The following is a 14,871-nucleotide window of genomic DNA, read 5'->3' as shown; positions in this document are numbered from 1 at the left end:
GTGCGCAATGCATGCATGCAGAATTGGGGGATGTGCATGTCGCTGTGGAAATAATGCTGGAGTACATGCGATTGCACTGGCTGGCGACGCAACAGGCGAACGCTTCAAGTTGGAAAACATACAATTTCGTATCATCAAAAACGCACACACACGCCAAGTCTCAAAGCACACATTCAATATCAACGGATTGTTTTCAAAAGAACACCAGAAAGAGAGTAGAACCGATCAAGTACGCATTCACAGATTTATGGCTGTTGCTGCAGTTGCTGCTGCTGCTGCTGCTGCTGCTGCTCATTCTTGGCAATGTCCACGATCGTCTTGGTGGCGCTGTTCAACGCTCGACTAAAGCGCGAAAACAAGTCGCCGGTTGGTGCTTCTGGGGCGGAGGTGGATGGTGTCGCACCCGTGCCAGCGCTGGAGCTTGAGGAGGAATTGGTGGAGGACGATTTGGCAAACGACGCGGATGACATGGACATGTACGGGCGGCTCGCAGGCACCGATGAAGACGTAGAGATGGGGGCAGGGGCATGAGGGGCGGGAGTGGGAGCTGGTGCTGGCGCTGCGACAGTTGTAGGAGGAGCCATCACAGCGGCAGTGGAGGACACGTTGGCGGAAGGACGCTGATAACTGCTCGGATTCATGCTAAAGCTTCGTGTCCGAGGCGCTTCGCTCGGCTGAGAAAGCGCTGTCTGAGACAGCGACGACGCCTGACTGTCCATCATGCTGGCGGCATGGAGATTGCTCTCAGATGTGGCAGCACGCATGCGAAACTGGGACGAGGAGCTGCCGCTGCTGCTGCCGCTGTTGCTCGTATCGCTGGACAGCAAAACACCTCCACTGGTGCTGGTAGACACCATCTTTGGAGAGCCTCCCAGGTCAATCTCATCCAAGGGCGAGCTGGGCGTGACGTCCAAAGTGGCAACAAGGTTTGCAACCTGCGGGAGTGGGGCTGGACGGTTGATGACGAGTGGTGGGAGCGGTGCCTGGCGCTGCGCTTCCGACTTGGCCAGTCGTCCAGCTAGAACGTCTTGACGCTTCAATGGCTCCATGAAGGCCAAGTCGACATACTTCATGGTGATGTAATCCTCGCGGTACTTGCGCGACGAGCCGCTGCGTGGTTTGGACATGCCCGCAGGAACGCGCGCCTCAAAGATGCTGTTGGAACGAGCGTTGGTGATGGACAGCATGGGCTCTGCCCATTCCGGCCGCCAGGTGTCCAGCAGCAGAGAGCGCACTTGGGAAATGTGCACGCCAAAGCTGCGGTGGATGCCCGAGCACTCGATGCAAAGCACAATGCCCAGGTTGATGCTGGCCCACTCGGGACGCGGTGCGCCGCAGTCCGCGCAAACGTCATTCGAGGGCAGAGCCGTGAGATAGCCCATGGGGTTGGCCATGAGTTCAGCCGTGATGGCGGCGGACGGCACCGAGTTGGAGGCCGTCGAGCCACTTGTGTTGAGCAGACCGTCTGATGCGTCTCCGTCGACTGGCGGGAGCTGTTCAAACGATTGGAAGGACGAAGAATGCGGAATCAGGTCATCGCCTTCCGCGACTTCGTTGAGGGCGTTGTACGAGCCTGCCCGTCGCACGCGGCTGCCACTCATCGCTCCTTCCACAGACAGGGATTGGCCAAGGCCACCGCCATTGCTGCCTGTGCGACTGGCCGAGTCCGAAGCAGAACTCGTGGTCAATGCGCTGGCAATGGCGTTTTGAATGGCCATCAGCCAGGCTTGCATCTCGTCTGACGACTCTGCTTGGAGAAGCAGCGTTGTGCGCGGAGAAATGACTGAAAAGCAAAAGTTGCGGTCCACGTCGTGCGTGGGCTTGACGGTGCAGATGCGCAGATTTTCAGAGACGGACGACGTGGTGAGTTTGGAGCGCCGCTGCTGCTGAACGAGCAGGCCATCCTGAATGGTAAAGTAGCATCGCGACCAAGAGAGGCCATAAGGCTTCTTTTCGCCGAGGTTGAGGTACCCAGCGCGGACTCCGTTTGCCAAGAAGGGGAAGGCCACGCTGGGGTCGGACACGTCCCATCCCGGAGTCGGCGTGCTTGCGAGTGGAGCTGCTGCTGCTGTTGCTGCTGCTGCTGGCAAAGAGGAGCTCAAACTCGATGCTGATGTCGCGGCCCCCAAAGGCCCGCTTGAGAGAGGGCTGGAAGAGGGAGGCGAGGACGAGGCGAGGAGGGCAGAGACGACGCTCGTGGGAATGGGCGACGGACTGCTGGCGCTGGACGCGGTTGCCGAAGCGGATGCCGCAGCGGCCGCTGCAGCAATAGCAGCCACCGCAGAGGTAGTAGTGGGAGCGCTGGCGGGCTCGGGCAGACGCAGGTCGCGCATTTGGAAGCGGACGAGGGCGCGGTTGCGCACAGCTTCCTCGGCTTCCACCACAGCCCGCATCTGGTCGGTATCACGCCGTTTCCGCTGGTCTAACATTTGCGAGCGCTCCTGCATTGTTTGGTAGAGGGTTGTCATGATGCTCTGTGAGTCGGTCTTGACGACACTGTAAGTTAGCTGAGCGAACGTGCTATGGCCGATCAGCGCCTCCAAGATGGCCGACGGTACGAGGGATTTGCTCCGCTCATGCAGCTGGTTGATCAGAATCACGGCACGGCAGCCAAGACGGTGCGCGTTGCGACGCGCCTCCCGCAGGGTTGTTGCCGCCTCGCTCAGCGCACGGTAGTCGCGAGGCTTGACCGCCGAGTAGCGATCAATGGCGGACTCTACCTCTGCCTGTGCACGATGGTACGTGCTGGACTGCTCCTTGACACGGCGAACGTCGTTCGACAAGAAGCTCTCGACGGGCTCGACCAGCATGCGCTGGAGCTGCTTGCACAGCATGTCGCGCTGGTCCTCCACTGCCAGGAACGAGCCCGTCAGTGTCATGAGCGATGCGTGAAAGTACGCCGTGGTGGTCTCGTCGTCCGACTCGTCCAGCGCGCTACTACTCTGCAATGTCGAGGAGGACGACGAAGCGGTCGATTGTTGTCCTGAGCTTGAGCTTGAGCTTGGCAAGTGCTGCTGCGTCCATGCGCGGACCTGGCAAACAAACCAAAGAGCAAACAGCAATTGTTCAAATAAAAGGTGAGTGAGACTTGAACATGGTCGTTCTGTGAGTGGAGATGGAGGGAGATAGCGGGATGGAAGAATAGGAGCACTTGGGTCGGAAGGACGTAAGCCAACCTAACCGACGCTGCTCAATCATCATGTAACAACAGAGTCGTTCGACTCGCCTGCCGTCAAGAAGCTGGGTCAATGGGAGAGAGAGCGAGAGAGAGAGCGGGCGAGAGTCATCGGGTATGGGATGAGGCGGTTTGTAATCCGTGGTATCAGAGGCCAAAGTATACCTGCTCGAGCAAGGACAGGGCGCTCTGCCGCGCGAGCTGGGTCGCTTCGACATGCTTGCGGGCAGCTTCGGCGATCGACTTGAGGCGCTGCTCGAGGTCGCCGGTCAACGCGTCGGCAACGGCAAATCGGCTGCGAAAGTTGGGCGAATCCGCCGCAACGTCGGACAAGCTCAGTTCGAGCATGCTTATTTGGAGATCAAAAAAGGAAAGGAAAGAAGTGGGAGAGCAGCGAAGAAAAGGAGAGGAAAAGGGAAGGAAAGGGAAGGAAAAAAAAGGGAAGAGAAGAAAGTCTGACTGAGCACAAAGTCTGAGAAGTAGTAAAGTGCTCTCTGTCGAGTGGGAAAATAAGCAACAACGCACACAATAGCAACACTAAAAATGCGAGACGTGCGGAAGTTGCTTTTCATTTTTGGTGGAAACTTGGCAATCCGAAGAAAATCACAGTTTTGCGCCCAAAGAACCTTCCATGCTGTTGCCGACATGGCAGAGGTGCGAAAGCGCGGAAAATTCGAGTCCCAACTACAGTGCTTCTTGTTACACCCGAGAGGGAGGAATAGGTAGACACGAAGTACATTGAGCACTGAGCTGGCAGATATGGGTTGGGGTGTACCCACTTGTTGCTCCAGCTCGTGCGCGAATTCTCAGGAGCTCGGCGTGAATTGCGCGACGCTGCTGTTGAAAGTTTGATCTCGTCGTAAACGTCGCTATTCAGCACAAAGTTGTATTCGTCAAAATGAGTGCCGTGTGGTTTACTCAAAGCACAGACAATCAAACAAGCAGAGGCAGAGGCAAAGGCAAACGAACAGACGAACAGACAAACAAAGACACTCAATCAACTCATCTCATGATAGGCGGGAACGCGCTGCAAATGACGAGCCAGAGGCATGTCCAACACAAACTGCGCAACATCTTCAGGTACGCGCAGATCGGGCTGCGGGACGGGTGGGACGAGTCCAAGAAGCGCATCAATGTTGCTGACACCGAGCGCTTTGGCAACTGCTGCCTCGCTCCCTTCGTGCCGCCACAGCTTGAGTCGGCACAACGAGGAAAGTCTAAAAGGTTGCGCTTGCTCGGCCATTTGCAGAATCTGCTTGAGAGTTTCCTGGTTGGTTACTTCCACTCGGTCATGCAAGCGAGTCCACTCCTTTTTGAGTGCTCGGTCATAGGGATGCTTGACATATGGCCAGCCACCATATGATGATGATGAGACGAAAGCGAGGCATTTCGAAGGAGAGAGTCCCCACGCAAGCAAGCATCCGACAACCAGGCGTCGAGTCGCCGCCAACGCAAATGGATGAGCGGAATTCCGCCAAGATTTGTCATTGAAAGCAGGCAAAGTACGAAAGCCTGCAAGCTCAAACTGGTAGAGCCAATTCGAAAAGTACAGTGTCGGTCTGTCAATGAAGTTCTGCCGGCCAAGTTCAGGTAGCCACTCAAGCACAGTCGCCATATCCCACCCGGGCACGTTCGTGAGCCAATCAGCATTGTAGCCAAAAGGAATACGGCAAACGACCCATTCAGCTTCCTCGGTCACACCAAACTTGTCGTAAATCGACGGACCCGTGGGCCGTGGCGGATGCACGCAGTCGTAGGACGCAGGCTTGCGCTCGGGATACAACCACTCCAAGACGAGCGTGACACAATTCCAGGCATTCGGTCTGCTGCGATTGACGTGGTTCTCCAGCCAGCAAGCCAGCAGTTCCTCGGAAAGACGATGCATCGCCTCGTAGTGATGCCTTAAACAGTACCGAAGCATGTCAATGCTGGTCGTGGCACAGTGCTTAATGACGTCTTTCGGTGGTCGTCGGCGCTCGACGAAAATCCAGTAGCGGAACAGCATGACCCACACAGCTGATGAGGTGCAAAACTGTGTCTTTCAAGGCCTTGGACAGCGTGAGGGACCGACCAACCCGAATCGTCTCCAGCGCGTCAAACAGCTCCATAATGGAGCCAGTCATGAGCGGGCTCTCAATGTCATCCCAGTACCGAGTGTAGCGGCGCGAGTGCATCACCCAGCCAGTCTGTTCACTGCCAGTCCCGCTAGAGAATGAAGCGAAATAGGTATCTGAGTCAGCCCAGTGGAGTTTCGCGCTCAGAGGCAAACCAGTCGCAACCAAGTCCATCTGCAGTGTCGGGTCGCGCAGCAGGTCTCCATGAAACGTGAGACGGTCGATGTTGGACTGGTTGATTGAGCACGAGGTTGCTGTGGCTTCATCGACCATGAAAATGCGAGAAGCATTGCGCTCGGCACGCCGCAGACAGCGACGTACAAAGCGGGACTTGGTGTCGATGGCGACTCCTCGATGCGAGAAGCGCACACGCTCGGCCGACTTGGGTGCCACGAACGAAGGAAGCAGACGACGCCCAACTGCCCAGTTAAACTCGGGGCTCGCGTCCAGTGGATTAAAGTCGGGCTCGCGGTTCACAGGGTGGTTTTGGATAAAGTCATCCAGGGGAAAGTCTGGGATGGATTGTCAAGCAGAGTGATGCGGAAAAGCGGAGGTGAGTCGTTTGCTATTTTTTGGTTGTCGCATTGCATTGCTGTGTTCAGTCGGTTACCTTCAGATCCATCAAAAATGTCCCACCAAAAAGACAGAGGGGCTCGATTGGAATCGGCCGTCTCGACGCCGGAGCTGGAGCCCGAGCTGGACGATGCACGCGCGGTCGTCGCTTCTGAGATGGAGCAGGATGCGCCAGGCCGCACGCCTGCTTTGGCGGCTTCTGCGACTGCGAGCGCCCATGGCGTGGGAGCCTGCTCTGACTGTGATGAGGCAGCCTCGGGTGCAGCAGCAGCAGCAGCAGCAGCAGCAGCAGCAGCAGCAGCAGCAGCAGCAGCAGCAGCAGCAGCAGCAGCAGCAGAGCCCTGCTTCAGCTGGGTCGGGACCGGTCGCTGGCACTTTAGCATGGAAATCACCCACTCCTCCGGGTCGAAGCCGGCCTCGCGGATGCTGTTCCACAACGGGTCTGTCGCGGGATCGCGCTCGTGAAGAATGCCGACATAGCCGAATCGCGCATCCTCGCGGTACATTGGGTGCCGTCGATAGTTGAGCTCGTCCAGCGTGTCGTCGTCGCTCTCCCGATCGTCAAAGCTCACAGCTGAGTCGTCGTCGCTGTCGTCATCGGTAACGACGTCCCTAGCACTGCTATCCGAGTCGAAGCCATAAAGGTCGTTGGAACTGTCAGAGTCGTCAGAGTCGTCGGACATTGGAAGCGGAACAAAAACAAACGAAAACAAACAAACAAAAAACTGAGATTCGAACAGGGACTGCACTTTCCTTATGTGCTATTATAAAAGGACTCCTCTTTTGTTTTAGCATACTATTCGAACTCTTTCTGTTTCCTCGTGATGAGACTTTACTGCACGTTGCTGCTGTTGCTGGTGTTGAGCGCATCGCTTGCATTGGCGCAGTGGTGCCACGGCTCCCGCACACCCGTGTCCTGGTACCTGATCTTCAAGCCGTCGCCCGCCGCTGACTTTATGAGGCGTTCTTAGTCAAACACATTCAGCACCTGTTGCTTTTGAGTCGCATGTTACTCGTAGTTGGTGGTTTCAAGGTTTTTGCTTGAGGGTTTTTTGGGTTGTTTTTTACTTTGCAATCGAGCGGTGATCTGGTTTGAATCCACACCTTCACACCGCCAAAAAGCACAGACAGAGGAGAATCATGCATTTCAACGACAAACACGTCAGAACATCGCCATACAGGTCACATTAGACAAACACTCAGGCCGGCGGAACAGGAAGAGTCACAGGTACGCGCAAATCAGCTCGAACCGCGGTTGCAGCACGGTGTTCGGTACCGCGTGTGATAATGCCAGCGCCAGTGGGGAAGACATAGTACATCGGTGCCGAGAGCGGCAAATCGTACGGACCAAGCTGGAAATAGGACAGATCGAGCAAATAGGCAGTGCTATTGGAGCCTGGCACAAGCGTCACGGCAAGGATGGTGGCGTTCGCAGCAAACACTCCCGAGCTGGCGACGTCGAAGCCCAAAAGAGCAAAGCACGAAACGTCGAGAGATCCGCCAGACGCCGCGGAAAAGACCGGCTCGCTGAAGTCGGCACGAACCGTGGCGACACGCAAAGTGTCAAACGGAGCAAGCACAGTTGTGGTATTCGTGACATTCCACTGAACGAAAGCGAGCTGGAACACTGGCTCAAAGTTGAGCTGCACGGCTTGTGTGGGCTGGAAGATGGGCTGCTCATTCGCGCCTTCGACGTTCACGGCGGTGGTTGTGATTGTGTCGCCAACGGCAAGTTGCTGACCGAAAGTGACAGTGACAACCAAATGCACCTGCAGCTGCGCTTCCTCATACACGACGTTTGTGACATTTCCAGTAACGGTGCCGACCGAGGACGCGGTGGGTTGCAGACGAACAGCAAAGTTGTTTGGCCACAGGCGCTTGGGACGAATCCAATCCAAACCCACAAACTGCGGAGGCGGAACGGAGGTGCGAACAACTGGATCCGAAAAGACAACCGCCAAAACCACAGTGCCATTGGTGTTGCTCGTCATTTCCAACGCAGAGAAGGGCTGGAGCACCGTGACGGCCATTGTGGGCTGCTTGATGAAGGAGAGGACGTTGTCAGCAGCTGGAGTGTCCAGTTTGGGCGCCTTGTTCAAAACCCACTCGAAGGCCGAGAGCCGCGAAACGCTCAATGGGAACGGTTTCATGATGCGAAGCATTGAGTAATCCAACTGAGTGCCTCCGGAAGGGGCACAAGGCGCGGACGTGGCCAGTTGCAAAAACATGGGAATGTACGTGTTGAACCGACGGTTGCCAGTCAACTTCCTGAAGTATTCGTTTTGCGAGTCCGGCATTGTCTGCAGCATGACACGTTCTGAGCGCCGCACAGGCGTGCCAAAAGGTCGAGTTCCGTCCGTAGATCTTCAAGCGCATTGGCGGCAAGGTGGTATTCGACCCTTGATCGACAGATTCCAGCCTGTTCCCGGCGCCGAGCGTAATGGAGCCATCGACCGAAACAAGGTGCAGCTCGTCGCCGTAGAACACTGGCTGGCAATCATCCAATACGCGACCGTGGAAATAACAAGAGTCCACACAAAAACCATCTATTTGATTCAAAACACTCACACGCACACACAAACAACCAGGACATTCTTCAGCTTTAACGACCATACCTGTCAAATCGATCAAGCAAAAAAGAATGAGCGAGCGTGGTCACAGACATGCTCCAACAGAAAGTGCAAGAATCCTTCAAGAACATACTTTTGGAACTCCCATTCTCTGTTGTCCAGAGGACACACTTGGCGCGTCTTCAGCCAGCGAGAAATGCAGTGGAAATGGAATGCGTGCTAAGAAATTAGAGTACGAGTGTGGGCGTGTTGTGAGTTGGTCAGCATGGACGAATCGCGAGGGTTTTTTTTTTTTTTTTTTTGCTCGGACAATCCGCTTCCAAGCACATTTCCGCTTCTTACATTGCAAACACCCCAGGCCACGGTGCACTCTTCGCTTGTAGCCGATGCTTGATTTGCTTGGCACTCGATGCCTATGTTCACACACCTCAGCGATCGTTCTGCTGTCCTCTCACCCCTTTCAGTCACAAAATCCCATCTCTGCGCACTTACACAAGTCCATAATATGATTGCGGCAGATGGCGCAGTTCTCGACGGCAATATCTAATCATCACCAATCACAATCACCCAAGCCGAACACGTTGAATGAGAAATTCATCCTTCAGCATCAGCACACACAGTTCGTTCGCAGATAAATGCTGGGCGCTCTTTTGTTTACCCCAGGCCCAGAGCGCAACAGCGTTCCACTATCAAAGCAAACAATAATAATAAAAACCAAACCAAGTGAGTAAAATAAGCAAATAAACAATTTCACAAGAAACAATTTTGAACAAAGGCGGGAAAGCGAGACAAAAGAAGTTGAGAAAAACTCAAAGATCTCGTTCTCGTTTGCTTGCTTGCGTCAGCGAGTTCAAGTTCAAAACGCAATGGGATTCTGTGTCTCATCGCTCTCTCTCTCTCTCTCTCATCGCTCTCTCTCTCTCTCTCATCGCTCTCTCTCTCTCTCTCTTGATGGTGCCACACGACAACAAGACAGGCACAGGACTGCGCTGTGACACAGTGAAGTGAAGGACCCTTCAGGGTTGAACTCTTGAAGCTATCTCAGTTCAAGTCGTCGTCCTCTCACCACACAAACACACACCCCTAACAATGCCACAAGATCACAAGAACTGACACGCACTGTGCCCCCCCCCCCCCTCAATGAGTGGAAGCACGAAGGGGCGCGCAATGAAGCTGTCTCAGTCGACCGCCGCCTTTCACCCTTGTTCCGACTCCTACTCCTCCGCCTTCTTCCAACACTGCAAGTTATACAAAAAGGAAAGGGAATTGGGGTCGCACCTTCTTGACTTCAAAGCGCTTGCGAGGCTTGCCCTTGTCTTCGTCCTTTTCGACTTCGGGCGCATCGTCAACGTCCATGTCAGCCATTGTGAAAGAGGTAGTGTTTTGAATGTGGAACCGAAAGAGTGACCATGCTCTCAAGATGGTCCAAACTACGGAGCTCAGATAGACGAGCAAAAGGAAGAAACAAAAAAAAAAGTACAGTAATGATCGTAAAGATGGACGGCACAGCACTTTAAAGAACTTCAATTCATTCGGAAAAAAAAATGGATATGGTGTGTGCTTCTTGCATCCAACTATTCCAACCCTACAACCACCACCCGCCTCCCCCCCCCTCTCTGGAGTTAAAACATTGTGTCGAGACACAGCTCTTGCGCGATCGCGCTGAGTTCCTTGACAAACTCTTCAAAAACAATCACGGCGAGGAGGAAGGTCCGCACTTCGGTCGACTCGCACGTAAAGGCAAGGGCAATCGAGGTGAACTGCTGCCGCTGCTCGAGCGTGAGCTGCGAGAGCGAAGGCACCAGCTTGCCACTCGGGGTGTGTCGCACATGGGATGTGGCCGCCGCCGCCGCTGCCGCCGCAGGCGAAGCAACCGAGGAGGGCTTCATTGGCGAGTTTTTGGGAGTGACGGTCGCCACGCTCGGCACATTGGGCTTGGGCGGAGACATTGAGGTCGCGGCAAGGTGGGCCTTGGCCGAGGACAGACGCTCGGCAAACTGCTCGAGTTCGGCGGCGCCTTTGCGAATGCTTCCGGCAGCAATCGTCAGCGAGCGGAAGAGCGACCGCGTCCCAGGCGCGAGCGGAAGCTCAGTGTTGATCATGTACTGCCGAAGCCATGGGACTGGCGCGACAGCGAGCTGCGAGAGAACAGCCGTCAACAGCAAGTTGACAGAGTAGCTTTGCGTCGTCATGTTTTCGAGCAAATCAAACAGAGAATTGAGCAGCGGTCCAGCACCGGCGTGTCGCGGGACGCCCATGAACGCGAGCGTCGACAGATCGGCCTGTTGCGGGATTGGCGGTTCATTTTGCTGCAGTTGACCGGGCTTTGACCGAGCCGCAACAGAACTTGGAGGCGGGTAAAATGGCTCCGCACTGCGTTCTCGAGGTCGACTCACGGCCGTTCCGCCGCAGACATTCACCGCGCGGTACGAGATGGGCTCGCGCGCGTTTGTGGACGCTGCCGCAGGTGTTGAGCCCATCAGCAGACTGGCACCCTCTCCAAGAACCTGCTCGACGCGCGGCAGTGGCCCAGAAATGGTCGACAGGGGCGCGAGGTACACATCCGACGACCAAGCAATGCTGGTCGGGAAGCTGGCGAGGGCGCGCTCCATGAGAAGGCGCGCCTGCTCGACGTACGACTCGTAGCCACTGTGGTCGGGCGAGACGTCGTCCAAGGCGTAGGGATGCAGCATCAGGAAGGCCGCGGCGCTGCGACCAAACTCTTCCATCGAGTCGCGCCATTGATTGAGCTGCGCGCGAGCCATGTGGTGCTCTGCCTCCTTGATGAGCTGTCGCTGTTGGTCGTCTGTGGAGCGTCCGTGGTCGTTTGAGCTGAGCGAATCCAAATGCAGGAGCGTCTGCTGCTCGACGCGTTGCTGCTGTGCAAGGGTAGCCTGCTTGGCCTCGTACGAGCGCAGCTGGGCGCCCACCTCGCTGTTGACGACGTCCTGCAAAAGCAGGCCGCCAAAGGCATCGGCGCGGAATGTGAGGAGCATGGTGTGGACGAGCCGAAGACCGGCAATCATTTCCTCCTCGCAGGCGTCGCGAGACAGGAAGCGGAACAGGTTGGATCGCAACGGCTTGTCTTCTTGCTCAAACCCAAGTACAAACTCGATAAATACGCGCAAGAGCCGAGGATCGCTCACTTCGGCCACGCACTGCTCAAAATAGGTGAACGACGCCACGCGCTCCTCCTTGGTCGTGTGGTAGAGCGCGGGACCCAGGACGCAGTTGAAGAAAATGTCGCACATGGCTTGCGCCAGCGCTCGGGCCACGTCGGCGGTTGCGCGCGAGGCGACCTGGTTGCAAAAGTCAAGCGAGTGCACCAGGTTGTCGAGGTCTTGCATGCTGAGGACCGACCTGGAGACTTGCCGTCCTGGTTGTTGGTTTTGGAGCTGAAGCTGCAATTGCTGCTGGTACTTTTGCAGTTGGGCAGAAGAGACGGCAGAGGTGCTCAGACTTCGGCTTTGTGTCAGGGCAATCCAGTCGGTCAGCGGGACGGGCAGCTCTGTCGGGAGGGGAGAATAGTAGGCACTCAACCCCGCCGCCAGAAAAGGACAAAAGCTATCGACAATGGCGCGAGACAGTGCGGGTTGAGAATGCGACACTTGCAGCAAGGGCAACATTGCGGCGCGGGCCTTGTCGCCAATCATGGATTGCATCTCGTGGATGTTGGTGGTGAGCAGCGCCAGAATGGTGCACTCGCGTGTCGCAAAGGGGTCACGATTGCGCTTGCTGGGGGTGTGTATTGGCGGTGGCGAGGGCGAGGAAGGGGCTGAAATCACAGCGCCAAACCCGTCCTCCAGCTGCTCATAGCTTGGTCGTCCCGAGAAGGGAGTCTCGCCGCTGCTGCCACCGACGGCATACGGCGAGAGGTTTGTCAAATTGCCAAAGCTGTTGCTCTGGCTGACGCTGTTGGACTGCCCCTGCGAGCGCGACGGACTGTCCTTGAGGAAATGCGCGAGGTAGGCAGGGTGCTTGCCAATGCTCGACGTGAGCGAGTGCAGCAGATCGAGCAAACTGCTGGGCGATATGCAGTCCTTGTTGGCCTGGCTGTCTGCCAGCAGAATGTTGATTGCATCGGTGGTTGTCTCGTGCTGCAAGAGCGAGTTGTTCTGCAGGATTTGCAGCAGCATCGAGATGGCCTTTGCCAGCTCGCCGCGCAGCTGTTTAAAGCACTTGCAGACGTGGTCTGGGCTGATGATTTCAAACATGCGTTGTTCGATGAATAATTCAAAGCAGACGTATGGCGGGTCTCGCAGTTCTCTGTGGTAGCGAAGACAGAAACAAAACAGAAACAGAAACAAACAAACAAACAAAGAGGTGAATACATGGCTCATTTTTGTTGTTTTTTCTCAAGATTGAAGCAAACATCGAAAAAAGAGGAAATTTTGGTTCTGCTTTGCTGAGAAAAGGGATTTCTCAGACGATTAGCATTTGAGCAACAAAAAAAAAAAAAAAAAAAAAAAAAGAGAACGAAATCCAGCACGATCTTGCTTCAGTTGACACTCTGAAAGCCAACAAATGTTCCCCCCCCCCCCAGCAAGCGGTTGACATTGTCTTCTTCAATCTAAGAGTTTTTGGTTTTGAGCGCTTAATCCCAAAGCTTTTTGAGCCCCCCCCCCCCTTTTTTTTTTTTTTTTTTTTTTTTGTTCTTTGATTCAAATCTCTCTCATTCTCATTCTCGTTCTCATTCTCTCTCTCTCTCTCTTTCCCCCTTTCACTCTCTTGTGAACTGACCTGTCCTCTTCAGTGAGAATGTTGACGATGGAGACGAGGTTGTTTCGGATGGGCAAGCGATCCAAGTCGTGGACGCGGTCTGTGCCAACATGCGCCTTGATGCAGCTCTCGAGCGACTCCCAGTGGCCGGTGAGCAGTTGGACGCGGCGGCTGCTGTCGTGCACGCCCTGCTGCACAATCTGCTTGCTGTCCATCCACCACTCGGGGCGCTGGCCGTGGCTCGACGACGGCGACAGCAGGGCAGATCCACCGCCGCCGGTGCGTAGCTGGGCAGAGGACGGCGACAGTGCACCGCGGCCAGGCGAGCTGGCTGGACTGCTCCCACCCATCATCCCGCCACCGCCGCCGCCGCCGCCGCCCTTCACAGGCGTGTTGGTCGCAGACGCCTTTAGCTTGTTGAAGAACGACTTGACGTTGTCCATGATTTTGAAAGAAACTCAAAAAAAAAAAAAAAAACCAACACAAAACCAAAACCAAACACAAAGACTGGAGCAAATCTTCAATGGAAAGAAGAGATGCAAAAGAATCTCAGATTGGAAGGTGAAAACAAAAGTTCGAATACAAGTCTGCAACTGAAATGCAATCAGACGCGGAAGGGACGAGACAAACGAGAGATTGTCGCAGATTTTCCAATTTCAAAAACAGCAACAAAATCGCATCCAACGACCAAACACCAACATCAACAACAACAGCAACAACAACAACGGAGAACACCAAACAACCATAAACACACCAATCAACTACCCTTCCCCCACACTCAAGTGCTCTGCGAAGGTGACAATTCACCGCGAATGTTGGTGTGCAACAGCGTCCGGATTTCATCGTTGGCCAAGCCACGCGCAAGAAGGTAGCCGAGCTTCGTGGCGGCCGCCTCGGGGGTCATGTCTGCGCCGGAGACAACGCCAATGTGGTCGCGGAGGGCCAGGCCGTTGGCATACGTGGACAGGTTGACAAAGCCGCGGCTGCATTGGCTAATCACAACAATGACAACGCCGCGCTTGACGGCCTCGGCCAGCACGTCCATGAGCCCCTGGCGACGGGCGGGCGCATTGCCGACGCCGTACATTTCAAGGACGATGCCACGGAGCGGCGGCTGGAGGAGATTGCGCACGACCGTGTCACTAAAGCCGGGTGTCAGCCGCAACACGGCGACATTTTCATCAAACTTGGTAAAGACGCGGAAGCGGCGCTTTGGCGGCGAAAGCAGCAAATCCTGGCGCAGGCTGAGGTCGGTGCCCAGCGTGCCGAGCGGCGGGAAATTTGGAGACGCGAACGCGCTCAGCCCAAACGTGTCCACCTTGCTGGCGCGGTTTCCGCGGAGCAGCTGGTTGTTGAAAAAGATGCACACCTCGGGAATGTCAAACCGTGCGGCGTACAGAACGGAGACGATGAGATTTCGGCGAGCGTCATTGTACACGTCTGCGAACGGGATGAGCGAGCCAGTGATGATGACTGGCTTGCCTGTCGGGCATAGAGAGAGAGAGAGAGAGAGAGAGAGAGAGAGAGAGAGAGAGAGAGAGAGAGAGAGAGAGAGAGAGAGAGAGAGAGAGAGAGAGAGAGAGAGAGAGAGAGAGAGAGAGAGAGAGAGAGAGAGAGAGAGAGAGAGAGAGAGAGAGAGAGAGAGAGAGAGAGAGAGAGAGAGAGAGAGAGAGAGAGAGAGAGAGAGAGAGAGAGAGAGAGAGAGAGAGAGCGCGCGCGC

The 14,871-nt window shown here is 55.5% G+C and overlaps 6 protein-coding genes across 6 annotated transcripts; all 6 read right to left on the bottom strand.

Annotated features, from left to right (window-relative positions):
* Positions 1-245: 245 nt before the first annotated feature.
* On the bottom strand, positions 246-3,625 carry CAOG_04869 (zinc finger and C2 domain-containing protein; the record flags this gene model as incomplete). The annotated part of the gene is made up of 2 exons (XM_004347570.2): positions 3,341-3,625; positions 246-3,032 (listed from the first exon to the last, which is right to left on the bottom strand). The coding sequence occupies exons 1-2, from the start codon at positions 3,521-3,523 to the stop codon at positions 246-248; spliced, it is 2,970 nt and encodes a 989-aa protein (XP_004347620.1). The 5' UTR covers positions 3,524-3,625.
* A 1,496-nt stretch (positions 3,626-5,121) lies between these two features.
* On the bottom strand, positions 5,122-6,545 carry CAOG_08834 (hypothetical protein; the record flags this gene model as incomplete). The annotated part of the gene is made up of 2 exons (XM_011272173.1): positions 5,122-5,801; positions 5,900-6,545. The coding sequence occupies 2 exons, from the start codon at positions 6,543-6,545 to the stop codon at positions 5,122-5,124; spliced, it is 1,326 nt and encodes a 441-aa protein (XP_011270475.1).
* Positions 6,546-7,061: 516 nt separating this feature from the next.
* Positions 7,062-8,159, bottom strand: CAOG_08833 (hypothetical protein; the record flags this gene model as incomplete). The annotated part of the gene is made up of 1 exon (XM_011272172.1): positions 7,062-8,159. One exon carries the CDS (start codon positions 8,157-8,159, stop codon positions 7,062-7,064), a length of 1,098 nt encoding a protein of 365 aa, XP_011270474.1.
* A 233-nt stretch (positions 8,160-8,392) lies between these two features.
* On the bottom strand, positions 8,393-9,888 carry CAOG_04868 (RING-box protein 1). Its single transcript, XM_004347569.2, has 6 exons — positions 9,711-9,888; positions 9,091-9,118; positions 8,925-8,975; positions 8,775-8,845; positions 8,566-8,651; positions 8,393-8,477 (listed from the first exon to the last, which is right to left on the bottom strand). The coding sequence occupies exons 1-6, from the start codon at positions 9,795-9,797 to the stop codon at positions 8,465-8,467; spliced, it is 336 nt and encodes a 111-aa protein (XP_004347619.2). The 5' UTR covers positions 9,798-9,888; the 3' UTR covers positions 8,393-8,464.
* An 89-nt stretch (positions 9,889-9,977) lies between these two features.
* Positions 9,978-13,646, bottom strand: CAOG_04867 (hypothetical protein). The gene is made up of 2 exons (XM_004347568.2): positions 13,173-13,646; positions 9,978-12,698 (listed from the first exon to the last, which is right to left on the bottom strand). The coding sequence occupies exons 1-2, from the start codon at positions 13,592-13,594 to the stop codon at positions 10,055-10,057; spliced, it is 3,066 nt and encodes a 1,021-aa protein (XP_004347618.2). The 5' UTR covers positions 13,595-13,646; the 3' UTR covers positions 9,978-10,054.
* A 283-nt stretch (positions 13,647-13,929) lies between these two features.
* On the bottom strand, positions 13,930-14,633 carry CAOG_08832 (hypothetical protein; the record flags this gene model as incomplete). Its single annotated transcript, XM_011272171.1, has 1 exon — positions 13,930-14,633. A coding segment is annotated over one exon (704 nt), but the record flags the coding sequence as incomplete, so codon positions are not given.
* Positions 14,634-14,871: the final 238 nt, after the last annotated feature.

Source organism: Capsaspora owczarzaki (genome assembly GCF_000151315.2).
Source record: "Capsaspora owczarzaki ATCC 30864 unplaced genomic scaffold supercont2.7, whole genome shotgun sequence".
Classification (NCBI taxonomy): Eukaryota; class Filasterea; order Ministeriida; family Capsasporidae; genus Capsaspora; species Capsaspora owczarzaki.
This window is presented reverse-complemented; position numbering and strand designations above follow the sequence as displayed.

Coding starts and splice junctions, on each gene's coding strand:
- CAOG_04868 (XM_004347569.2), bottom strand. CDS start 9,797: ATGGCTGACATGGACGTTGACGATGCGCCCGAAGTCGAAAAGGACGAA. Junction 8,976..9,090: donor TGTTGCGCTCTGGGCCTGGG/GTAAACAAAAGA, acceptor GGTGATGATTAG/ATATTGCCGTCGAGAACTGC. Junction 8,846..8,924: donor CAATCATATTATGGACTTGT/GTAAGTGCGCAG, acceptor GTGTGAACATAG/GCATCGAGTGCCAAGCAAAT.
- CAOG_04867 (XM_004347568.2), bottom strand. CDS start 13,594: ATGGACAACGTCAAGTCGTTCTTCAACAAGCTAAAGGCGTCTGCGACC. Junction 12,699..13,172: donor ATTCTCACTGAAGAGGACAG/GTCAGTTCACAA, acceptor TCGCTACCACAG/AGAACTGCGAGACCCGCCAT.